Source organism: Crinia signifera, chromosome 6 (genome assembly GCF_055691185.1).
Source record: "Crinia signifera chromosome 6, ASM5569118v1, whole genome shotgun sequence".
NCBI lineage: Eukaryota > Metazoa > Chordata > Amphibia > Anura > Myobatrachidae > Crinia > Crinia signifera.
In genome coordinates this window covers 72,814,972-72,842,145 of record NC_139222.1, presented here as the reverse complement: position 1 = coordinate 72,842,145, position 27,174 = coordinate 72,814,972, and the positions used below count along the sequence as shown (strand labels likewise).

The window sequence follows — 27,174 nt, the reverse complement described above, 5'->3', positions numbered from 1 at the left end:
TGGTTGATGTCATGGAGCTCCCTGCTGATCAGCTGCTTGGAGATAGCAGGGGCGTCCATGGTATGGGTGCACAGGCATGCGGGATGATGGAAAAGGTATAATGGTGTAATGCGGAGCAGGGATGGTGGGTTAGTTCACAGTGACGACATGTTGGGTCGACTCGGTGTGGGGAATCTTGTGCTGACCGCAAGCAGGTTTTTTCAGCACATTATAGCTGCGTTTTACAATTGTAGACAGTCATTGAAGAAACTGGGTAACAACAGACAAACTTGGAGGTAAGAGCAGGGCCACCGACAGGGGGGTGCTGTGGGTACTGCTGTCCCAGGCCCCAGCTTCTGGAAGGGCCTGGCCAGCTCATTTTGCGCCCCCCCCCCCCCCGACTGCCTCTACTGCGCTGCTCTCAGTGCACTGAACAAAGCAGGTCCCGGAGTGCAGGCTTATGCAACCCAGGACGCAGGTGGCCAATTAAAATGCTGCACTGGCTTTTGAGCCAATCAGAGCAACTGCTCTGATTGGCTCACCAACCGGTGCTGCATTTTATATGGCCTTCGGCATTCAGAGTTGATGAAGCCTGCGCTCAGCAGAAGAGGAGATGGGGGAACAGGAGCCGGGTTACGATAAGTCAAGTGAGGATTGGGGGGGGGGGGGCCGGACTGGAAATGAGCCCTGGGCCCCAAAATTCCTGATAGCAGCCCTGGGTAAGAGGGCCCTGCTGCAAGCTTACAATCCGGTTGTCCCGTCATCCTGCTGAACCACAGCATGCTGCGGTTGCAACCGGTGGGTGCGGCCCCACAGAACTACATGTGCAGACTCATTGAACGGGCTCTGCTAAAATGCAATGTATGGCCCAGGCCTTAAGTGCTACAAACCTCATTTGGCACCATGTAAATAAATGATGATGATGAGGATGGATGTGAGGTGGAGGTGGCAGCGGCGATGATGATGATAATAATAAATAAAAATGGGTACTCTTTACTTAGAAGGGCGCCCGCGATCATGATCGCGGGCGTCGCGTTCAAAAAAAATAATCGCGTCCATCGCACTAAATAAACGCATGCGACGCGATGGCCGCGATTTGCCATAGGGACCAATGTTAAATGTCCAAATGCCTCAATGGACGCGATTTTCCCATAGGAAACCATGTTAAATGTGTCACAAAGGGAAAATAGGCACCCTGAAGTGTTAAATGGCCCCCACAATTTTTAACGCCACCCCACGATCAACGTGAACCCGAAGCGTGGCGAGCGCAGCGAGCCCGCGAGGGGCGGCGGTACGCGTCCTACGACCTTTTCATACCCCTACTATCCACGTCGGCGTGGAGTTGAGAATAAAATAGTGTGGCGAGCGCAGCGAGTCACCGAGCCCGAAGCGTGGCGAGCGCAGCGAGCCCCGCGAGGGGACGCGGATACCTTCACAGGTAAACGCGTCCGTTCGCGGGCTTCACAGGTATCCGCGTCCGCTCGCCACGCTTCGGGCTCGGTGGCTCGCTGCGCTCGCCACATTATTCTATTCTCAACTCCACGCCGACGTGGATAGTAGGGGTATGAAAAGGTCGTAGGACGCGTACCGCCGCCCCTCGCGGGCTCGCTGCGCTCGCCACGCTTCGGGTTCACGTTGATCGTGGGGTGGCGTTAAAAATTGTGGGGGCCATTTAACACTTCAGGGTGCCTATGTGGCCCATTTAACATGGTTTCCTATGGCAAAATCGCGTCCATTGAGGCATTGATCATGAAATTGAAGTCAATTTTGATATTTAACATTGGTCCCTATGGCAAATCGCGGGCATCGCGTCGCATGCGTTTATTTAGTGCATGCGATGCCCGCGATGACCGTGACGGGCGCCGTACTAAGTAAAGAGTACCTAAAAATGTGCCTAGGCCTACAGGATCTCTGGCTTGCTAATATATTTATACAAATGGAATAAATACAGGCCAACTTGTACCAACGGAAATGTTTTTTCTTTTTAACAATAATAACTATATAATTCTCTGGAACAGGCATGTCCTCCTCTTTTGCACCAGGAGGTTTATTTACTGGGTGGGGATTAACCCCTTCCCGACATATGACGTACATGTACGTCATATGTCGGTTGCGGGGGAATCAAGCCAGCTCACGGAGTGAGCTGGCTTGAAAGAGAGCAGGTAATGGCTGTATATTACAGCCAGGTACCTGCTCTCACGGCCACGAGCGGCGAGTTCGCCGATCGTGGCCGTTTAACCCTTTAAGCACCGCGGGCAAAGCGCCCGCAGTGCTTAAATAGCTGATCGGAGGGGGGCGCCCCCCTCCGGCGCCAATCGGGGGCCCCCGCGGCGAGATCTAATGTAGACCCCTGTGCTGGCCATGTCAGAATTCCTATTACATCCTGCCTGAGGCAGGATGTAATAGGAAGTGCTGAAAATCACTATGTTCAGCCATAGAGCTCTATGGCTGAACCTAGTACAGGCGATCGTGCCCCCTAGTGGTCAAGTACACTAGGGGGCCTTGTAGTAAAAGTAAAAAAAAAAAAAAAGTTTAAAAATAAAAAAATAAAAAAAATATTCAAAGTTCAAATCACCCCCCTTTCCCCATTTTACAAATAAAAATAAATAAAAAATAAAAAAAATAAACATATTTGGTATCGCCACGTTCCTAAAAGTCCAATCTATTAAAATATAACATTAGTTATCCCGCACGGTTAAAGGCGTAAACGGAAAAAAATTCCCAACGCCAAAACTATGTTTTTTGGTCGCATCGCCTACCCAAAAAAATGTAAATAAAAGAGATCAGAAAGTCGCACATATCCCATAATGGTATTAATTAAAAAGTACACTTCAGCCCGCAAAAAATGAGCCCTCACCCAGGTCCGTAGGTGGAAAAATAAAAAAGTTATAAGCCGCAGAACATGGCGACGCAAATTAGAAAAACCGTAAAATTTTCTATTTTTTTTTTAGTGGTAAAACGTAACGAAAACTATATAAGTTTGGTATCACCGGAATCGTAACAACCCATAGAATAAATATAACCCATCATTTTAAACGAACTATGAACTCCAAAAAAAACGTAACCAGCGCAAAATTGTGGAATTGCCTTTTTTTTCCTTTTTACCCCACATTGAATTATTTCCTGATTCCCCAGAATATTATACAGTATAGTAAATGGTACCATTAAAAAGTACAACTTGTCCCGCAAAAAAAAAGCCCTCATGTGTCTATATAGCCGGAAAATTAAAAAAGTTACACTTACTTGAACGCGAGGAGGAAAAAAAAAAAAGAAAAGTTAACAAAAAACGCCCCATCGGGAAAGGGTTAATAGGTTGACAGTGTCTAGATAAACAGTTAATAGGTCAGCACCTAAAGGTCGACATGCACTAGATCAACATTGACAAAATGTCAACATGCAATAGGTCGGCATGAAAAGGTCGACATGGATTTCCACTTTGTGTCAATGTTGACAGCTGTGACCTGCCAGCTCTGGAACATGGCAGAAGTAAGTAACTCCTCTATACCCTATCCCCAGTACTGGAGTGTCCCCACCTCCTCTAGAAATGTTGCTGTATATTGAAAGTTTACTGTATCCCTAAAGTTTACTGTATACTAGTTTCAGGGAGATTATAGTTGGTAATAGAATTTTATACAGTGCCCAATTTAGGGGGCGTGTCATGCTCCACCCAAAGGGCGTGTCTAGTTCCGTATATGGAGAGATTGCGAAAAGAGATTGTGAACGTGGCACCTAGAAGTGTGGGTGTGTACTGCTGCATCTGAGAGGAATCTTTTAAAATGACTTATATCCAAATGTAGATGAGCCCCAAAGCAGTTAGTAAGAGATACTATACTTGGTAAAGTGCTGGGAAATGGTGCTGGTGATTCAATGTAAATGTATCCGTCTCTCATTCCTTTTTTCCCCTAAAAATGTAACAGTGTAATGTGGGCTAGGTGACATGAGGGAGATTGGTAGATTAATGAGGGAGAGAGGGAGATTGCTTCTATTTCAGGGAGTCTCCTGCAGAATGCAGGAGGGTAGGTAACTATGACGTTAGCTCCATGCTAGTTGTGCCTGTATTCATTGTAGCCACTAACTGGTTTTGCCTCTCATTTTGACCAAATAAAATTGGATCTGGTCCTGGACAACTAATCTGAGGCACCCCTACAAAGAGTATGGCAGCACCCCAGGCTGCGTAAGGACACAGTTTATGAACCACTGGCTTAGCTGATATACAGATTTATTTATTTTGATGTATTTTCTACAGGATTTAAAGCATTGTTTTTATGCACTGTGCATAATCTTTTTGAATGTTAGTGTCCCTAATAACAAGCACATTGACACAGACAGATTATACTGCAATAAAGGAAGTAGGAAAAGCTTTGAGATACACCTAATAATGAACCTTATTGAGGTCCGTCCACTAACATACGAATTCGCATGTGAGCGCAATGTTTTTTAAACAGGAACAGATTGTTTGCTGGCTGCTCACACCCAACATTGCGGCCGGCAGGGCCGTCTGGGGGACCCGCGCATGGGAACACCCAGCGTTTCGTGGGCGTTCCCATGGAAATCGCCTGGTGACATGGGGCGCCAGGGGCGGGTAGCTGACATCACTGGATGTCGGCTGCCCGCCCACTTGGTTCAGAATCCCCACGCCTATCTAAGGTTGCTCTGAGCAACCTTAAACATGGCTTTATAAATCAAAAACTTTTACTTTACATAGATCTTAAGGAATTATTTTGACATAACCAGTATTGCAACAGTGCACTTAGCTACAGTGTCATCTATGTTGAACCAGTTAGATAAGAAAGGAAAATATTTGTAAGTGAGAGGTATTCCAGAATATCAGGGGGAAAAAAAGGCAAAAAACCTATGCCCTGACCAAAGTACAGTAAAGGTCACATGGTGAGGGACGTCCTGTGGATTCATGACAAGCTGCGTCCTATCACTCTTCCTGACAGAACAATGTGAACTTCTTGAATTAAGTTTTTTTTTTTTTCTTGTGTGGGTGGATGAAGGTTGTGACTCGGCCGATCCATTCTGTCTCTATTTAAACAGTCTCTGTACTCTGCACATCTACAAGATCAATAAATCATTCTAGTTGCTTCTAAATTACTGGACAATGTGGTATTTTGTTGTACCATTGAAAATTTGACAATAAAATCATTGTATTGTGGTGTTAACACATACTAGCATATATTACTGAAAATTTTAATATCATAAAGACACCGACATATCTATAATTGGTGCAAGATGTGTGCTGCACATTGCTCCTGAATCCAGGAGGGGCCACACACCACATATAGGGCCTTATTCTAGTTCACTCTTTCTGACAAAATCCTTCTTAGATGGACAAAACCATGTGCACTGCAGGGGGGCAGATGTAAAATGTGCAGAGAGAATTAGATTTGGGTGAGTTATTTTGTTTCTGTGCAGGGTAAATAATGGCTGCTTTATTTTTACACTGCAATATAGATCTCACTTTGAAGTAAAACCCCACCCAAATCTAATTCTCTCTGCACAAGTTACATCGGCCACACCTGCAGTGCACATGGTTTTGTCCATCTAAGAAGGATTTTGTCAGAAAGAGTGAACTAGAATAAGGCCCATAGTACCCTGCACCCATTTATTTATACAAACCTCTCCATTAGACAGTGCCGTGGCAACTATCCAAATTCCTGTTATCCATGTATATGCAATAAAGGTGTCCTCGGAAAACGGCTTGGGCGCCATGTTCCCGGAGACTTGCACATGCACAGTATAGTCTGGCACAATTTTACTGTGCCGCCAAGGACGAGGGGACCCCATCGTAGCCTGCACACATGGCCCCTCCTCTGTTAATGCACCTCTGCTTGAAGATTAATGATCTAGAAAAGCTTGGATTAGGATAAAAGGAACTCCACACAAACAATGAAAAGCTCATACAGTATCTTTTGAACATTTTGATTAATGTTAAGGGTAATACTTTGCAGCTAATTAAACAAACTTTGCAATGTGTACGTTTCCCTAACAATCAGTATGTAATTTGTTGAATGCTCTATCCCCACTGTATGATGCTAGGGAACTCATGTGGGTAGAAACAAACAGACATAGGGGTTTATTCTAGTTCATTCTTTCTGACAAAATCCTTCTTAGATGGACAAAACCATGTGCACTGCAGGGGGGCAGATGTAACATGTGCAGAGAGAATTAGATTTGGGTGAGTTATTTTGTTTCTGTGCAGGGAAAATACTGACTGCATGATTTTACACTTCAATATAGATCTCACTTTGAAGAAAAACCCCACCCAAATCTAATTCTCTCTGCACAAGTTACATCTGCCCCACCCGCAGTGCACATGGTTTTGTCCATCTAAGAAGGATTTTGTCAGAAAGAATGGACTAAAATAACCCCCATAGAGTTAGGAGGGCCCTGCTCGCAAGTTTACAGTAAACATCATTGTTAATAATAATAATAATAATAGTAATAGTAATAAAGCTTTAAGCAGGGCTATTTTTCAGCAGGCTCCAGCAGGAACTGAGGCCCTTATTCTAGTTCACTCTTTCTGACAAAATCTTTCTTAGATGGACAAAACCATGTGCACTGCAGGTGGGGCAGGTGTTACTTGTGCAGAGATAATTAGATTTGGGTGGGGTTTTACTTCAAAGTAAGATCTACTGTATATTGCAGTGTAAAAATAAAGCAGCCAGTATTTACTCTGCACAGAAACAAAATGACTCACCCAAATCTAATTCTCTCTGCACATTTTAAATCTGCCCCCCTGCAGTGCACACGGTTTTGTCCATCTAAGAAAGATTTTGTCAGAAAGAGTGAACTAGAATAAGGGCCTCAGTTCCTGCTGGAGCCCTGGCTTTAAGTATCATTGTATAAAGAGACGAAAATGCATAAAAAATTTAATACTAGAAGGCAAAAGAGGTTTTCTTCATAAAATGATGCAAAAACAACAGTTTCTGCATCATTTTCTGTATCACCGCTATGTACTGATAGCATAATGGAGGATGTTTCAGAAACATCTCTAGTAAAGGCTTCAGAATACATAATTCTGGATAAACAGGGAACCTAAGGGTTCGTCTATGGCTACAGCAGTAGCGAGGAAGAAACCATGTATATATGCACATATGATCACACAGCAAACAGAAGAAACATGCCGCCTTCTTTCCAATACTCCCTTTAAACAACTCCAAACGGCCACCTCCTGTCATTCACTCTACGACAAGGTTCGCAGTTCTGAGCGAGATTGCCGCTGTACCCTCCCACTTACATATGAGATTGCGGTACATGCACAGTTAGCCAATAACTGTTCATTACATTGCCCATTGTATACAAACATGAATCACAGTAGACCCATTTTGCACTGCAGATCTATCACTGGAAATCGAAGAAGAACCATCCAGTGCGAGCAGTGGCATAACAAAGGTCCTGCAGACCCCACGGCGGCTTGGGGTAGCCAGCGCCAGCTGTCTGCGGGGAGCACTGATGCCAGGATGTAGGGTGCAGCCTGCTTCCACAGAATCATCACTGGGGCTTAGCGTAGTGGCACAAGTCCAGCCAGTCCGGTCATCCGGGATGTTAAACCCCTGGCTCTAAACATTCACTGCCACAGTTGCACCTATGCCGGGCCTACTATGTGTGCCCTGGCCCCAGCAATCGCCGGCTTTCTGCGTCTAGTCTCTGGATCCCCGCCATCCCCAGCACCAGGCTTCTACTGTTGTCCCAGAGAAACGACTCTCTGCCTCCTGCTCCTGCCCATCTCGTGGCACCTCTACCTTTAATCACCACCTATCAGCATTGTCTTCCACCTGACCACCACCTGATGTGCTCTTCTCATGTCGGTGACCAGCATAGGATGCCTTCCTTCTCCAGTCACCTGCATCCTCCTCCTCCCCCTGAATCCTCTTCACAACTAATTGGCAGCTACCTGGCTTCTCTAGTTTCTGGCCTCTGTATCCCCGGAGACCAGGAGTGAAGAGGAACTGAAGCTGTCCCTCACACGGTATAGAAGGAGAATTGTGAACAGCTTCAAGTGGAAAATTCTTGAATATTTGTATTTAAAAGGTAATATTTTTTTTAATGCAATTCTTGGTTTGCAGTTTTATAACCAACCGCCTCCCATACATTATGGTGTGTGGCATAATATGTAATGTAATGTAAGGGGCATTAAGGTGTGTGGTATAATGTGTAACTAGAAGGAGGAAAAATGCACCTTGAATTGGGCATCTTTTTTCCCTGTGGTGGCCAAAGTTTGGGCGTGCAGGTTGCAAAACTGGGGGTATAAGGTATTCTCTACCTGCAAAGCCACACTCCCTTGTTTGGAATGTGCACTCATTATATCACACATTGACTATTGCAATAGCCTCCTTACTGGTCTTCCTAATAAAAGACTCTCACCACTACAAATCTGAATGCAGCTGCGAGGCCGATCTTCCTGGCTAGACGTTCATCGTCTGCTGATCCGCTCTGTCAGTCCCTCCATTGGTTGCCTGTATACTACCGCATTCATTATAAAATACTTCTACTTGCATACAAAGCCATTACTCTGACTACACCGACTTATAGCTCTTCGCTTATCTCAAAATATATCCCCACCCGACCTCTCCGCTCTGCACAAGATCTGCGTCTCCATCCACACTCATTACTAGCTTCTACCTATGCTTGCAGGATTTTGTCAGGCAGCACCCACCTTATGGAATGCCCTTCCACGCACACTAAGACTCTCCTCTAGCCTCCAAACTTTCAAGCATTCCCTGAAAACTCATCTCTTCAGGCAAGCCTATCATATTCAAGACCCCCACACAACCTCCAGTAGCATTCATATCTAATTGCATCCCATCAGGACTGTCTTGTAATCTAATGGGATTGCCATACTATGGATTTCTATCCTTATGGATCCCTCCTATTATCCCCATAGATTGTAAGCTTGCGAGCAGGGCCCTCTTACCTCCATGTCAGTTTGTTACCACCCAGTTTGTTTTATCTCTGTTTCCAATTGTAAAGCACGAAGGAATATGCTGTGCTATATAAGAAACTGTAAATAAATAAATAAAAAATAAAATGTGTGCATTCTTTATTTTTCAAATATCTATTGGAGGGGGGGGGGGGTGCAAGAAACACTTTTGGCAGGGGGGAGCAAAAATAATATTTACGCCCCTGAGTGCCAGGAAGTATTTTTTTTTTAATCGAAAGTGCTGTCCTGTACAAATAGTCAGTGCATAGAAAGATTTAAAAAAAAGGGATTACAAATTACAGAGATTAACACTATGGGGGAAATTTAATAGGATGAGAGATTCAAAAAGTGAGATATATGGTAAGAAACATCCAATTTTATTTAAGCGGCAATCATTTACACTGCAAAACCAGTTTGATTTTGCAGTGTAAATGATTGCGCTTCAAAAAACCTGGAGATTTCTCACCAAATCTCTCACTTTCTGAATCTCTCATCCTATTAAATTTCACCAATCTATATTACCGTACTTCTTGCTCAGTTTGCATGAATTAGCACACAAGGCAGCATCAGGTGATCACTGGTTTAGAGAGAGATGTTTGCACACAAACACATTAGGCTCCACAGCAGGATCGACAATTGCTTCTTGCTATTTAAATCCCAACAATAGGTCATCTGTGCGGTTTGCTGTGCTATGCAAAGTTTAGACTTCCAACTGTGTGACTAGTCAAAGCAATTTGCTGCAGGGGCTACTGCCTATGGCACTCGAGCTGTATGGCACTACAAGTACCAGCATAACAAACAGCAGGGTAGATCCTATGAGCTTCAATGATTTTGCAATGCGAATCACTACTGCAGTGGGCCAGTGGCTTTACTTTACGGTGGCCGGAATTCGCACAAAAGTGCTTTGTTGCCCAATAGGCGTTTTAATGCTGCGGCATTGGCAAATTGCACCCTCACATTTATGTAGACTCAGGGGATTATTTACTAAGATGGGCGTTCTATTGAAGATCCGCCGCACATCGCCGGCTACCGCGTAGATAATTATTGCATATGCACTAACATACGCAATAATTATTGCAAAGGACAGCTTCTTGCGTTAAGAACTGCCCTTTGCATTGCGCCAGCAATGTGCAGCACTGGCGGCTCCCCCTCCTTCCCTTACCCGGCGCTGATGCTGCTGCAGGGCAGAAGAGGATGTACAGTGCAGGGAGGAGGAGGTCACTGGTCTGGGCAGCACAGTGCGGACACAGGTGAAAGGGGATCGGTGTGGGGTGGCAGGGGTCCGTGCGGGGCTGCACCGGGTCGCATTAAGAAGCCCATAGGCTTCTATGGGGTATCGGCAATACCCCCGCAGCGAAAACCCGGCTTGTAGGTTTTTCTGCATATCAAAATGCGGTAAAAACCAAGATAACGGGGTTTTACCGCATTTATTAGAGCATCCCGCCACTGATGTTGCTGTGGGCAACCAATAAGATTATATTATCTTCTTGAAGGTGTTTAATAAATAAGTAGTAGATTCTGATTTATCGCTAGGGGCAACATCCCATCTTCAAAAGAACTCCCATCTTAGTAAATAAACCCCTCAGTAACAATACTACAGGAACCATAAAAATAAGTCTCTAGAAAAAGTATCTAGTTACAATCATTTCCTTTCCAGGGGAAAAAAAAAACAAGCTCAGTACAAGCCCTACAAAAGACCCTCCAACATGACCACTTCCATCAGGTCAGATGCTCCACTCCTGGACTTAATTTATGATCGCCGCTACCTGTGGTGAAACACGTTTTTTATCAAGTAACTAGTATAACCCAGGTGACAGCAATCATAAATTAAAAGATAAGCCCAGAATCAGAGCATATTGTAACTAATGAAAGGGGCCACGTTGGAAATTCTGCTACCGTAGTCGCACAGTGAGCACACCACAGGATGTCACTCACAGGCAATATGGCTCCTGTCTTTGGATTGCTCTGTTGCTGAATCACAGTGTGTGAGCCTGACTACATTCATTGAAGCTCAGCCCTGGCTATTTGCAATAGGCGGATTTATAGTCCTCCCCTCCCTCCTCCTAGGCATTCAGCTAAAGCAGCAGCAGCAGCAGCTGGAGCCAGTGACAGACACACAGGCTGATCCTAGAGTTGCTGTGTAATCCCTTGTGTAGACATGGTAAGGTGATGTTTTTATAAAATACATTTGCTTTTCATTGTCATGTTAGACTAGTTTGGGATAAATAATTTGTTTTGCCTGCAACTGTTGCAATCACATGTGTGGGATTGGAGAGGCAAGAGTCAAAGTGTGTTAGTTAATGAACAGCCCAGGGAGCAATGTAGCATGATAAGATTGGGACTATAATCTTTACTATGCTGGGTAATGAACATTCTGAGCAAGACACACAAAAAAAAAAAAAAACCTTTATATTACTTTGCCTTGTTTGGCTGATGGGGAATTGAATGTTACACTCTTATTTTTATTTTTTTAATTAATTTACAGTAATGATTCATAAAGAAACCTCATGCAGCTTAACTACGTACCTCGCTATCACACCTGTCTGCTGTTGTGCTTTACAGCTGCTAAACAGCTAATAGAAGGAGCAGATTCATATGCATTTAAACCTTTTATATGAAAAGGGTTAAAGTGAGGGGGGACGGGGTGGAACGGAGTTCCACCACCTCCTAATGGTATGGGGAACTGAGTTCCAACTCCGTCCTGAACAGTAATTCCAACAGAAAAGCCTGTCCCAGCGGCGTCTTCTTCTGGCACGGCCTATGTAATGTAAAATGAAGATGAACAACTGTGGACATTATGTGTATAAGGGGCATTACTGTGTGATCTAATATGAATCAAGGGCACTACTTGCGGTGTAATATGCATACGATTGTGCTACCATATGTTGTGGGACCATTATCCCTTTATGGGTGGTAGGGCACAAATTCCCTGGCACTGGTCTAGGCTCTGCCCAATTGGGGGGAGGAGGGGTTGGTGTTAGGGAAACAGAGTTTCACCACCTCTCCAGGACCACTTTAAGCTGTGTGTGTGTGTGTGTGTGTGTGTGTGTGTGTGTGTGTGTGTGTAGTAAAAGGATAATTTCTCCCTGCATTCTAAACTATTACTGTTTAACATATTTAATTGAAGTGTGCAATTAGTATAGTGGATTGTATTGGTGGAAACAAAATAGGTATACAGTACATAAATCATACTTTATAAACCAATTTACTAAAACACTTTTAAAGCGCATTTTTATTTGTGAATTACAGTCATTTTGTTTGTGCATTATGTGGATTTTCTGTCAGGTGTGCTATGTCAACTTACAGTATTGGTTTTTGCCTCCACAAATATTCATCTGTTCTAGAACCTGCAGTGCACAGGGTTTTGCCCATTTTGAGAACAAATTTGTACTGCGATCAGATCTGAATAAGGGCCAAAGTCTGTAGCCACACAGCTAGGGTGACCAACTCTTCCCTTTAATCCGGGACACCTATTAATTACACAGGTTCTGTGGCTGTCTTTCACCTGGTTTTAAACTGCCACACCTCAAGACTCCATTTCACCTGGTTTTAAACTGCCACAGAACCTGTGTAATTAATATGTGTCCCGGATTAAAGGTATGAGTTGGTCACCCTACTCACAGCACTGAAGTCATGGTTAGGATTCCCACCATGGGCATAACTGTGTGGAGTTTGTATATTCTCCACATGCTTGCTCGGGTTTCCCCCAGGTACTATAGTTTCCTCCCACACTCTGAAAATATACTGGTAGGTTAAATTGGCTTCGAACAAGTTAACCCTAGAATGTCTGTGTGCATGTACATGTGGTAGGGAATATAGATTGTAAGCTCCACTGGGGCAGGGAATGATGTGAATGTTCAAAAATCTCTGTAAAGCGCTGCGGAATATGTGTGCGCTATATATAGGGTGACCAACTCCTCTCTTTAATCCAGGACACATACTAATTACACAGGTTCTGTGGCTGGCTTTCACCTGGTTTTAAACTGCCACAGAACCTGTGTCCCGGATTAAAGGGATGAGTTGGTCACCCTAGCTCAGGCATGTCCAACGTTGGCCCTCCAGATGTTGGGAAACTACACATCCCAGCATGCTTTGCAGTAGTTTTAGCATTCTCTAATAGCAAAACTGTGGCAAAGCATGCTGGGATGTGTAGTTTCACAACATCTGGAGGGCCAACGTTGGACATGCCTGCCCTAGCTATATAATAAATTGATGATGATATAGGGAGGGGGGGGGGGGGGGGGGCGCCTTGCTGTACACCCCAGGATCAATTAACAAATGTAAACAGCATACCTTCCACCATGACACTATCCAGGAGGGACATATTGCTCTGCTCCTGGACTTTCCTCTTAATGTATGATTGCCATCACCTGTGTTGAAGCACCTTTTTTATCAATTAACCTGTTCACCACAGGTGATGGCAGTCATACATTAAGAGCGAAGTCCAGGAGCAGAGCAATGTGTCCCTCCTGGAGAGGGTCATGTTGGCAGGGATCAAACAGAATGTTGTTAATTTTAGTCCTGCGACCATCCACATTTTAAAGACAGAGATATACTAGATTAATTGGGTATAGCAAGATGTTCAATTCCAATTTTTTTTTTCCCTATATAAAAGTATCATGCCTTCTAAAGATGGACAAGTGCCCTTAGCCACCAATTAGACTGTAGCTTAGCAATTGTACAATGTTATAGATCACAGGTTCTCAAAGTCGGTCCTCAGGACCCCACACATTGCATGTTTTGCAGGTCTCCTAACAAAATCATAAGTGAAATAATTAGCTCCACCTGTGGATCTTTTAAAATGTGTCAGTCAGTAATGAGGGCAACAGCTGTGTGACCTGGAAAACGTGAACTGTGTTTGAGAACCACTATTATAGATCATCTCTAAACTCTGGTAAATCTGTCCAACACTTGTACTTCCCCTGGCAGGTCTAGAGATAGGCCTGCAGCTCTGTACAAAATTCAGATGGTGGTGTTGGGGTAGCAGTGGGTGGGGTTCCTCTGATTGAATGTTGACCTGTGCTGAAGAACTGCCACTGCTTTCATTTGTATATTCAGATTTGTACTAAATAAAACATATATGCACTTTGTCTGTCTAAAGTGTGGGGCTTATCAGGGAAGGAATTTAATTATTCATTATCTGACATGGTAATTATCACCCCTTACCAAAGTTTCTAGGCTAATAATACATGTTTAGTTTACTCAAAATATGAAAATTGGTTTATGTTTAAAACTGTTGCCTTGAATTGTATCTGGAGGATGAGTGGATGTGAGAGCATGTGGTAGGGTGCAGGAACATGAAAAGTATTATGCACTTGTCTTTATGACCTACTGTAGCCAACATGCTAAGGATGTTGAAAACTTTTATGATCAGTGGGGGAGAAACAGATGGTTCCTTATTGAAAATCTGAAATAGAACTCCCATCTTAGTAAATTTCCCCCACACTGTGCTATGCTGTCTCCTTGATCAGCTCATTCACGCCCTCAACTGTAGCAAAAATAGACCAATGGAAAAACAATTGAATAGTTACCATCAATGGTGGGACACAGATGGCCATCTGTATGATATAGCAAATAATTGGAAATAGTTGGGCTGTATTAAGTGCAAGTATGGTTGCAGAGCATACTGTATATATCACGTTTGTTTTTGTTCATTGAACACTGCAAACTTGTCTGTCACTATGGGTGTTCTAAAATTGTATGCCTTTCAGGTATATCTCCACTTGGTTTAACTTAATTGCGGCAGGTTTCTGTAGTAGGAAATATACAGTGATCTAAGTGTCTATGGAATTATGGGATAGAGGGGTAGATTTATGATCTGACGATCAGGGGTATATGCGCTATCCCTGTGCCTTATGGCAGGGGATAGCGCTTCCCCTGATCTATCACACGGTGCAGTAACGGCGGCGGTGGGGGGACGGCGTCATAGCGCATGTACTAGTTTTAGTACAGGGCGCATACTGCATATCTAATTTATGAACGGTCAGCATCGCTGACCGTTCTGCCGCCTGCAGCTATCGACTTCGACAGCTGCAGGCGGCGATGCCCTATGTCTACAGCAGGGACAGCGCTGTCCCTGCTGCTGGCTCTGAGCTGCGCTGGGATCTCGCGTGAGAAGCGAGATCCCGCGCATGCGCAGTCCAGCCAGCCGGGGAGAAGCAGACAGCGCGTCAGTGTTAACTGACGTGCTGTCAGCTTGAGGGGACATCGCCGGAGGGGGGAGTTAGCGCTCCCCCGCTCCGGCGGCAAGATCTTAGTAGATCTTGTCGGTGTCCCCTCCTGCTTCGCCTCGCTAATGAGGCGAAGCAGGGAGTGTTATAGCGGCGCGATAGGCGCCGCTATAATAAATCTACCCCAGAGTTTTCTGTAGGTAAAATTACACCTCTTTTCAGATGTATCTAAAGCAGAGTTACCTACCTGACTCTCTCCATGAGGGAGAAAATGCTCTGTTCCTGCACATCCCTGGTAGTGTATGATTGCCATCACCTGTGGGGAGCTGGTTGATAAGAAAGGTGTTTCACCACAGGTGATGGCAATCATACATTACCAGGGAAGTCCAGGAACAGAGCATTTTCTCCCTGAAGGAGGGGGTCGGGTAGGCAACTCTGATCTAAAGGCCCATGCACACTAAAATATTATCTTTCCAATCTGGCTGGTTGGAATGAAACAGGACATTTTTGGGAACAAATAAGAATCAACCATTTGCTCACAAAAGCTGGAAAATGGACAAAAATCAGTCATCTGCGTACATTGATTGAACCAATTTGGCAGAATGACCTTTTGTATCAGTTTCTATGGGCCTTATTCTAGTTCACTCTTTCTGACAAAATCCTTCTTAGATGGACAAAACCATGTGCACTGCAGGTGGGGCAGATGTTACTTGTGAATAGAGAATTAGATTTGGGTGGGGTTTTACTTCAAAGTGAGATCTATATTGCAGTGTAAAAATAAAGCAGCCAGTATTTACCCTGCACAGAAACTAAATAACTCACCCAAATCTAATTCTCTCTGCACATTTTACATCTGCCCCCCTGCAGTGCACATGGTTTTGTCCATCTAAGAAGGATTTTGTCAGAAAGAGTGAACTAGAATAAGGCCCTATTTTTAGGAGCAAATGTTCAATTGTCATTTGCTCCCAAAAATGTCTAGATTTTTATTTCAACCAGCCAGGTATGGGCCTTTAGTGCAAAATAAAAACTGGTGCTGCTGGGCACTATTTATGCTAATAACTGTTATCAGACCAAACGTATAGATGCCTGTGAAACTAGATCAAGTTTGCATAAGGAATACTATCCGTAGTTAGAATATGATTCAGAGTAGTTCACAAAGTCACTGTTCCATGGAACTAAGCGATTTTATCCACAGACTGTGCATGTGCTGTATTTGCATTGGGCACATGTCAAGGTATCGCTACGTACCCAAACACACAAGGATTCAAATAGCAATCCCCTCGCAATTTGACCAACAGCAAGCTGTAATTTCTGGGGTCAACCTGCAATTTTCTGGGTATGTCAGAAAAAACTCAGGCGTGCCCAAGCATTTTCAGGAATGGTGTGTGACGTCAGTTCCGGTCTGTCGCAGAGTTGTGGAAGGGTCACACTTACATTTGCACAGACTAGGGAAATCTTTCCATGAGTGAGCTGCAAAAGGATTTGCAGCTTGCAGCCGATCAGCGATCCATTCGCAAATCATTCACAGACTTGTACAGGGTGGGTCTAACCTCTGTCTGGGCGGCGGGTATCTGATCGCAGGTCTCTGTAAAATTACTCAGCAGCAATAAGGTCTGAATCAGCCCCTATGTTTCTTGTTCTTACGTTTGCAAATGAGTTGCAGTAAGTATGGTGGGTGTTTCTTAAGTTCTATGTGGCATTTTTGGTACTTGTTTAGTTTCACGGCGGCTGATATATCGGATACGATATTGGCCGATCCGATGTGATTTTTTTACCTGTTCATAACCCCACTGTCCACTACGCATGGAGTTGATTTTAAATAGCGTGGCAAGCGCAGTAATTCGCGGGGCTCGCCGCGCTTCGGGCTCGCCACACTATATAAAATCAACTCCATGCATAGTGGGGTTATGAACAGGTAAAAAATCGCATTGGATCGGCTAATATATCGGCCGCCGTGAAACTAAACAAGTACTGCATCTTTGCTTGCTGATATTGGCAGTTGCTTTGCATCTCTCTGAATCGGGCCCTTAGGTCTGTGCATGCAATGCAGGAACAATTATAGATGACTTGTGTTCAACTCGGCACGAACGCTATATATGTGCAATATAAAGGCTTTTTAAAATACAGGTTGAGTATCCCTTATCCAAAATGCTCGGGACAAGGAGAATTTTGGATAACGGATTATTCCGTATTTTGGAATATTTTAATATTTCAATGATGTATTTTGAAGTATCTTGCATGTATGCTGTATAAACACATAATATACACACAAATATATTTTATTACCACATAAAATACACACAAATATATTTTAATTGTTCAAAAAACAAGGTTTCAAAATGTGAAACAAAATGTGTGTACTATCTCAGCACTGAATTTGAATGCCAAGCAATCATTGTCTTGCACATATATAGTGCCAGTTACATATCATGTCCCCAGTGATGCTGTTACAAATGTCCCCAGTGAGTTTTTAGCAAAAAAAAAAAAAATTTTCACTTTCTGGAATGTCCGTATTTCGGAATAATTCGGATAACGGATATTCGGATACGGGATACTCGACCTGTAAAAATATTTTATGAAAGCATTATCAGCCTCCATGGATGGGAAGTGGATTGTGCTGCACAGGAGGGGATGATTCGCAGAAATTGTACATGGAGACAGTATTCTGCTTTATTGGACATTGCTCAGTAGTTAAATACAAATTTAATTTGAAACACAAGAACAGACATCTGGATCCCTTTGTAGATGCTTTGATGAAAAACAACTAGATGAGAGTCACATGTTTTTAATTAGAATTTTTTTTTCTTTGCAGACACATTTCAGTTTATACGGTAAGCCTCAATGGGAGACTTCCGATTTCTTGCTTGTAAATGAGCTTGATTACATTTCATACTGCACAAATGGCCAGTCATGGCAAAATGCAGTCATTACAGTCGTTTTTCCTGTATGTCATACAATACTTATTGACTTCTGCTCTGCCCCCTGCAGGGGATATCATTGTGGCCTCACACACACCACTGCAGCATTGTAAAGTAGGGATGGGGCCACAATTATGCAAAGTATACTGTACCCATTATATCTGAGGTGTATTTCAGAGCTGAGTTCTCTAAACTTAATATTTTGTAACATAGTAGTTGAGGTTGAAAAAAAGACTTGCGTTCATCAAGTTAAACTTTATACAGGTTATAGTATACCGTTAGGTGGTAACTATATACTAGATTGTGATATCCCCATTTTAGTATTACCATCTGTTCCAACTATGGCTGAATAGTGATTAATTGTACCACTGAATGTTTTTTTTTTTTTTTCAGAAAATGTTTGTCCAACCATATTTTAAATATGTTCAATGTGTCTGCCATCACCAAATGTCCAAATGTCCATACCTTTATTGCCCCGACCGTAAAAAACAAACCAAAAAAACCCTTTCCTTCTAAGGGTATGGAATTTTCTGACCTTGGAGTAAAGAGGTTGCTTGATGTTTTAGAATATTGTCCCCTGATATATATCTGTACATGTTGGGCATGTCTCCCCTAAAAGACTCTTTTCTAATGTAAACTTTACGAATTTGACTAGTCCTATCTTGTAGCTTAAGGGCACTATCCCTTTATTAGCCTAATTGCTCTTTTCTGGACGTCTTACAGTTCCGTATGTCCTTTTTGTAATGTGAGGCCCAGAACTGCACTCCAAATTCCAGATGAGGTCTAACCAGTGCCTTGTAGAGCAGCAAAAGTACATTGGGGCAGATGTATCAAGCCTTAACAAGATAAATGCAAGGGTAATAAGGAGAGATAAACGTCCAGCCAATCAGCTCCTTACTGACTTTTTTCAAACACAGCTTGTAACATGGCAGTAAGGAGCTGATTGGCTGGACGTTCATCTCTCTATCACCCATGCATTTATCTCCTGCTAAGGCTTAATACATCTGCCCCATTGTACCTAGTTTTCATGCCCCTTTTTAAGCGTGCTAGTATCCTGTTGGCCTTAGTGGCTGCATCATGACACTGAGCACTGCACCTGTCAATTTGGACTCCTAGGTCCATCTCCAATTCTGATTTGTCCAATTCTACTGTTTAGTGTATAAGTCGCACACTGGTTGTGTCTCCCAAGATGCATAACCTGACATTAATCAGGGGGCGTAACTAGACATTCGTAGGCCCCATAGCAAAGGTTTGTAAGGGCCCCCTATTTAGCAACTGATGGTGACCAATGTATGTAAAACATATTACTTAGACAGAAAAGATGGGCCCCCTTCTGCTCTGGGCCCCATAGTTGCTGTAGCCCTTGCACTTATGGTAGTTACGCTCTTGCATTTCTCCACATTGAATCTCATTATCCATTTTCCAGTCTATCCATCAAATTTATCTAAGTCCCTCTGTAAAATGTTAACATCCTCAACTGCTCCAACCACCCTGCACATTTGTGTCCTCTGCAAAAATGGAGACTGCTTATTATCCCGTTCTTTATAGCATTAATGAATATGTTAAATAGAAGAGGCCCTAACACCGAACCATGTGGTACTCCACTCAGCACTGATATCTAACTTGAATATGCACCGTTTACCACCACCCTCCGCTTTCCACCACCCTCCGCTTTCTATGGGGCAGCCAGTTTCTTACCCAGCTACTAAGTTATCTATCTATCTGTAGTTGACTAATTATGTCTTCCTTTAAAAAAAAATGTATGTCAGATACACTTTAAAGTGGCTTTCTGGTTGTATAGAATAGATACTGTTGTGATTCCTGATTTGTAAGCACATTGTTAGAAAGGAAAAAAAACTATAATACATTTTATGTAATTAAACTAATGGTACAGTAAATATAAAAAAATTACAATTTCATGGACTAGTATTATCTGTTATCCAATACTATCAGTCTGCTTTGTAAATTATTTCTGTAATTGTGATGTTTGCCCTCTATAATACAGTAATTCAGTCTTGTTCCTGCATTCAGTCTTTATTACAGTGATGGAGCAGTATCTATATTTCCCATCTCGTTGCTAAGATACAGAAACTGTCACGTTTACTGAGTCTCACCATGAAATGAGCAATGCACTGTATGTAACCTTTCGCTGTTTTTACTTTTATGAGTTTTACCAAGCCTCCACAAACATGCTGTGGAATGGGAACCTCTGTGCACTCTTGCTTGTATAGTCCTTATACGAGATTTTACACAGTGTTTGACACACGGTGTAAAATAACATTTTAGATCTGCACAGTGCCAGCCTTAACCAATTTGATGCCCTAGCCAAGATTTTGTCTGGTGCTTCACAGCCCCCTCGGTAGTTCTGCCTTTGACCCTTCTCCCCTTTTCCAGCACCGCACCCTTCAGCACAGATCAGTGGCTCTGAGAGTCAGCGGGATAGGGTACTTTTTACATGTGCTCGGGTCTGATGGAGGGGCCCTGGGCCCGATACCCCTTCCCTTGTTGCAGAGACCCGCACACTGAGAGCGAGAGGACAGGCCTCTCTCCCCAGCCCATGCTCCCGGCACAAATCACCACAGCAGCCAGCAACACCTCACTCATAGCAATCCTCATTCACAGAGCCATAAGTAGACATGTTGGTGCCCAGTGCCACAAGAGCATTTGCACACCCTATATTTTAACTAGAAACTGCATGTGCCAATGGAGCGAGGTCTTGCTGGAAAGGGGTCCCACATTTAATACACAATAGTGCACCCCTATACACATTACATCTCAGTAATGTCCCTTTTAATGTTCTGTCACACCGTAGTATCCCTTTATCTTATACACAGTATGTTACACCCCACAGTAATGCATCCCACCAGGACAAATAGGTCAGGTTAGGGGCTGCTGGCCCTATAATTATAGTGTCGGGTTGTTCCACCTTTTATTCTTGGGTGTACCTTACTTGTCCCATCTTTTGTGACTGTTTCCAATTATTACTACAGTTATCTAGGAGTAGTCCATATTAAAAATGTTATTTAAATTATTTTTTTTTTAGGTACAGGGGAAAAAGGCTAAACAGGTTTCAGGCTTGGAAACACAGTTTCCTTATAAACGGAAAAATCAGGTGTGGATTGGTCGACTGCTATTGGTCAAAAGGTCAAAGGTTGACATCAACAAAAGGGGTACTTGTGTATTATCACGGCACGCATCGCATACCACTAATTAAGGTATGCGATGGACCAGATTTCAGCCTTCTCCCGGGCTGAGTATACAATTTTAAAATCACGTCGCATCGCATGCTATTATAATGGCATGCGGTGTGACGCGATTTCCCATTGATTCCCATGTTTAATGGCACCCCCAGACCCGATTTTTAATTGTATACCCACCCTGATGGGTAATGAGTATGTTAAATGCCCCCACATTGTTAACGGCCCCCCCACTATGAACGCCAACCTGAGGCGTGGCGAGCGTAGCGGTACGCGTCCTCCGACCTTTTCTTACCCCCACTATCCACGTCGGCGTGGAGTTGATTTTATAAAGTGTGGCGAGCCACCGAGCCCGAAGCGTGGCGAGCGGACACGGAATACATGTGAAGTAATCCGCGTCCCCTCGCCACGCTTCGGGCTCGGTGGCTCGCTGCACTCGCCATACTTTATAAAATCAACTCCACGCCGACTTGGATAGTGGGGGTATGAAAAGGTCGGAGGACGCGTACCGCCGCCCCTCGCGGGCTTGCTGCGCTCGCCACGCTTCGGGTTGGCGTTGATAGTGGGGTGGCGTAAACAATGGGGGGGGGGCATTTCACATAGTCATGACCCATGAGGGTGGGTATACAATTAAAAATCGGGTCTGCGGGGGGCATTTAACATGGTAATAAGGCATCTGGGTGCCTGTACAATTACAAATAGGGTGAAGTCGCATCGCATGCGATGCGATTTTTCATTGTACAATGCCCTGCGATGGAAATCGTGGGCACCGTGATAATACACAAGTACCGCAAAAGGTCCACATGGGAAAAGGTTGACATGAGTTTGACATTTTTGGTATCAATGTCGACATAGGGCAACATGGACAACATTTTACCACATTCTGTCGTATGGCTCGCCATGCTTCAGACATGGTCACTCTTTGAGCTCTGCATGCTATTCTATTCTCCCTCAAGGACCACTGGGAGGGTAAAGTATGAACAAGAAACTCATGTTGACGTCTAGTCCTTAACCTGCTAAACTGATTTACTGTTGACCTAGACACCACCTATGAGGCAACCAGATCCCTCTAATCTGTACCAAGCTGTAATTAGTTATCATTGATTTGTGGAAATAGAAGGCTTAATTCATTTACAGCAAATATGGCTGATCATTTTTCTTTTTTTTTTCACTTGTTGAAGGCCGGGAAAGCTCACAGACTGAGTGGAGAGGAGCGGGAGCAGCTACTGCCTAACTTGAGGGCAGTTGGATGGAATGAACTGGATGGTAGAGATGCTATTTTCAAAGAATTCCACTTTAAGGACTTCAATAGGGTAAGTAAGAAGAAATGTGTCGCACATGTAATAACATTTGCCAAACTTACACAGACCTATAACAGGTCTGGTGGCTTCAACCATAACTTTTAGACATGGGACCCAGCAATTACTGCATTTTGAGTGCTGGGTCATTTTGCCGGGTGACCCCTTTTCACACTTAGGGCGGGATGTATTAACATACATCGCCGCCCTTCGCACTGCAGCCGCCGCGATGCTGCCGCATATGAACTAACATATGCGGCCAGCATCGGGTTGCGGTGACGGAGACCCCCGCGATACCTGTGATGTGGGCTGCGGGGGTCTCCGTCACTTCCCGGCGGCTGGCAGCGTCCCCCTGCGTCTCCTCCTCCCCCCTGAAGCCGGATGTCCTCCCGGCTGTCACACCAGGGGGAAAAGGAGATTTTGGAGGACGGGGGGCGCAGACGTCGTACGGCGGGAGGCGAAAGAAGCCCATAGGCTTCTATAGGGTATCGCCACCCAGCCTTGCGAAAACAGGTCGGACAGGGATTGATACATAGGAAAATGACGTAAAACGAGGGTTTTACGGCATTTTCCCTTTAGTAAATCTCGCCCTTAGCAGCAAATTACCGGATTAAAAACGGGCAACCCAGGAAATTTGTGTAGTGTGAAAGGGTCTACCAGGGCCGACGAACCTGGTAAAAAGCAGGGTCAGTGACCCGGGATTTAAGACCGGAGTAGACCCTTTAACACTACACAAATTACCGGGTAAAAATGCTTCACCCAGTAATTTGCTGTTCTGTCTGAAAGGGGTATTATTTGGATTGTGGGACACCATACAAATCATGGGAATTAGTTTCCCAACATGATTGCTCTATGTGATCAAACTTTAGTATGGCCATTATAAATGTCAGCATGCTTTGAAATCTAGGAAAGCGATAGATAATTGTCACTACATGATTGTGACCCTAAATGTGCACAATAAACAGTTCAGAAATAAACATGTCTGGATATTATTAATGTAATGTTGACACAATGGTGGTTGGTTTTTAATGGGACAGAATGTATTTCTCACACTGATCAAGAGCTCAGTTATGCACTAACCAAATTAATATTTGTTGATATTTTTGACAGTTGGCAATATCGGCACACAATGATTCAATGTGCATTGAAGCCGGTGCAGATTCTACTTTCTAAAAAGTCAAATCTGCATGGTCGCAAAATTGAACACTGAAGGTCGACTTGACGTCAGAATGTCTGTGTTTCAAACTGAATGTTCCGACAGTCAAAATTAAACATTGCATTTGCACCACCTCTCCCCTAAAGCTGCATACACACTGGCTGATATATTGCTTGTTTAATGAAGCGGATTATATATTGCTTGACCATCGGCCATTGTATAGGAGCAATATATGTGAACATCATCGTTGTACATCCAATGTCCGATAGAGCTCTGTCTACAAGCATTGTGCTGTGTTTGAGCGATTCGCCAAACGTCCCTATATCCACACAGAAGCTGGTGGTGATTGACAGCTGTGATGTGAGGCAGTATCCATTGAGCAGTGTGTATGGAAACTACGCTGCCCGATCTAATGACCTATATCTGCAGACCAAATAATCTGTAGATATGTATCTGCCAGTGTGTACTCACAGTCCAGGTTTTAAGAATAACCAAGCTTGGGCACAGTTAACTTAATTAGTGCATTAGTCAGTTTGATTTAACCATTTGTGCTCTGCCATGGATAGCCTTAAAACCGGGATTATTAAGCTGGGTACACACCTAAAGATTTATCTGTCTGATGGGAATACAAATCTGGTACTGTACTGGGGAAAATGAAAATTGACCATTTGCTCACAAACGCTGGAAAACAGACAACAGTAGTAAAGAGAACATGAGGTCCATACACACTGGGTGACTATGCCTAGTGTGTATAGAAAGCGATGATAGCGTTCATCGCTGCGGGGAAAGCCGCTCAGTGTTTTCCCCCTGCCCGGCGCCGACGGAGAGGGAGGGACAGTGTTGCATAGCAGAGCACTATGCAAAGCCATCCTGAAAGCCACTCATCTGCTGCTATAACCTGCAGATGAACGGCTTTCCCGGTGATGTTGCGGGAGCTCGCAGCAGTGCTCCTCGCCGGGCCATACACACTGGGTGGCTTTGGGCCGAAATTACGCTTAAACCTGCTGTTTTGAGCGACTTTCAACTCATGGGCCTTTAGTCATTACACTTAAGTGATCTAACAGATTTTCCCAGCCTTTAGAAGCAAATTATTGATTTTCATATGCTTTCATTAATTGCCAGGTTTTTGTTCACACCAGATAGATTAGCCGGGTATGTCTTTAGGTGTGTACCCAGCTTTAAGTTGGGTACACACCTACAGATTTATTTGCCTAATGCTGCTTTCACATTGCCTAAACGTTTAAGACCCTGTATTTCAAAATGGTGTTTAAAACGGGTCTGAGTCACTAAACCCCTTTCACATTGCATGTGAAAACCATTTTAAATAGCATGTAATACCATTCACGCATTCAACCAGTTTAACCACCAAGGTTTCAAGCCATAGAAACAGACCCTTTCTCACTACCCAAAAAATGGCTCTGAAACGGGTAGGACACTACTTTTTAACCGTTTAACAAATACCGGTATTTGTTAAATGGTTAAAGCATCATGGAGCTTTCACACTGCAGCTCTACCCATTTTAAAAGGCAAAAAAAACGGCAATTTACCGTTTAAGAGCTGCAGTGTGAAAGGGGTATAATAGTTACTCAGACAAATTAGATAAATCTGTTTTTGATTTAATAAAATTAAACAATTTTTGTTTTGTCCATTTTTCACCATTTTGGAGGAAATGGTTGATAAATCTTTAGGTGTGTATCTATCTTAAGGGTGATTTGAGGACAGGGTTTAGGAACCTTTTGCCTACCCTATGAATAATGTGGAACGTAATGGAAAACATGGATCACATCACAATCAATAAAATGTCAACTATGCAATTAATTTAATTCATCTCATTGTAGGCCTTTGGTTTTATGACCAGAGTAGCATTACAGGCTGAAAAACTGGACCACCACCCTGAGTGGTTTAATGTCTATAACAAGGTAACATAAATCTTAAATATTTTGTTAAGAATCTGTATGTTTCTTAAAATAAAACCACCAACATCTAGTTTATTATTTTATGTTTCCGAAATGGGTCTGAGCAAACTAAACCTCTTTCACATCGCATGGTTGACCCGGTTTATTACTGGGTTGGTGCCTTTCACATTGAACCCGATTCACCCAAAGAAAACAGTATGATGGATTTCTATTGCTCACATATTTGTATTATAACTAAAAATAAACCTACCTGTTGATGTTTGTGTGTACCAATTTCAAATGTTTTTAAACATTAGAGATTCCTTTACAGTGCCAGTTAATTATCTGCCAGTTATTTACCTGCAAATTTCTGCCTCCCATCATCAGTCCATGTTGCCATAACTGTATGCTATGTAGAATAGAAATATGCCAGTAATACTGCTCCACTACTTCAAATGCTAGTTCTCTTGTTTCCTGGTTCAGGCAGGGAGACAGCCTATCAGCTTCTGTGGCACAGTCATGTGCACAAAATACTGGGTCTGAGGCATTCACACTGCAAAATGAATAGACATTGATCGGTGTAGGAACCTTCTTTTTAAACAGGTTCAAATACCATTTCTTTTTGACCCTGTATTTTGACTATGGAGCTTTCACACTGCACCTAGAACCGGGTTCACACGATTAAAAATCGTCAATATACCTCGTTATAGCTGCGTTGTGAAAGGGGTATAGCAGTGATGGCTAACCTTGACACTCCAGCTGTTGTAGTGTAGCAGTGCAGTTAAATACTAATCATGCTCTTACACCTATTGGATGAAAATTGTGTAAGGACTTTTATATTTCATATAAAGTTAATAATTTTTTTTCTCCCCCGAAAGGTCCACATCACTTTAAGCACTCATGACTGTGGAGGTCTGTCCGAGAGAGACATCAACCTGGCTAGCTTTATTGAACAAGTTGCAGCTACGCTATCTTAACAAGAGGTGGCACCATTGTCAATGCAATAGCTTCCAAATAATTCTTCACACTGCTTCTTTTAGTGATGTGACAGATAAGAATGCCCATGTTTGTGTCGCATTGTGTAGTGACTGACAAAGTAAAGCGTTTAGCTGTTGTAAAATTTGTTATGATACTCTTTCAGAGACAGAAGAGGGATGTACAGTCCAATCTTTATGACTGGACCAAACATCTAGTAATGTTTAGGAGCAAATGACAATTGCCTATATACTAACTAACCCAGAGAATGGTCATTCTGACATATTGTTTAAATCTATTTGATTTATCCGAATTACTATTTTACACATTTTCCCAGCTTTTGGGAGTAAACTGTTGTCATTTGGTCACATACATTTACAGATTTTCACTCAAACCATAAAGATTGTACAGCTAATCTTAAGGCCCCCATACACTAGCCGATTTTGGTCAGATTTCAGCCAGATCAATCGGATCTGTTCGAAATCGGACCAAAATCGGCTAGTTTTGATGTCCCCTCAGATCCGATGCGCGGTCCCGTGCGCATCGGATCTGCGTCGGGTGGTCGGACCTGCTGCACGTCCGACCACCCGACTTGGGACCTAGTGGGGCAGCGCGGCGGTGGAGGGAGCAGGGGGGGCTGGGGACGCTGCGGGGGACACA

General features: G+C 43.5%; 1 protein-coding gene across 2 annotated transcripts; it reads left to right on the top strand.

Annotated features, from left to right (window-relative positions):
• Positions 1-71: 71 nt before the first annotated feature.
• Positions 72-27,174, top strand: PCBD1 (pterin-4 alpha-carbinolamine dehydratase 1). 2 transcript variants are annotated; one of them, XM_083146295.1, is made up of 4 exons: positions 72-95; positions 22,372-22,503; positions 25,483-25,563; positions 26,418-27,174. In XM_083146295.1, the coding sequence occupies exons 1-4, from the start codon at positions 84-86 to the stop codon at positions 26,514-26,516; spliced, it is 324 nt and encodes a 107-aa protein (XP_083002421.1). In that variant the 5' UTR covers positions 72-83; the 3' UTR covers positions 26,517-27,174. The 2 variants fall into 2 exon arrangements, with proteins under 2 accessions (XP_083002421.1, XP_083002422.1); XM_083146296.1 differs by lacking the exon at positions 72-95 and adding an exon at positions 10,830-11,066.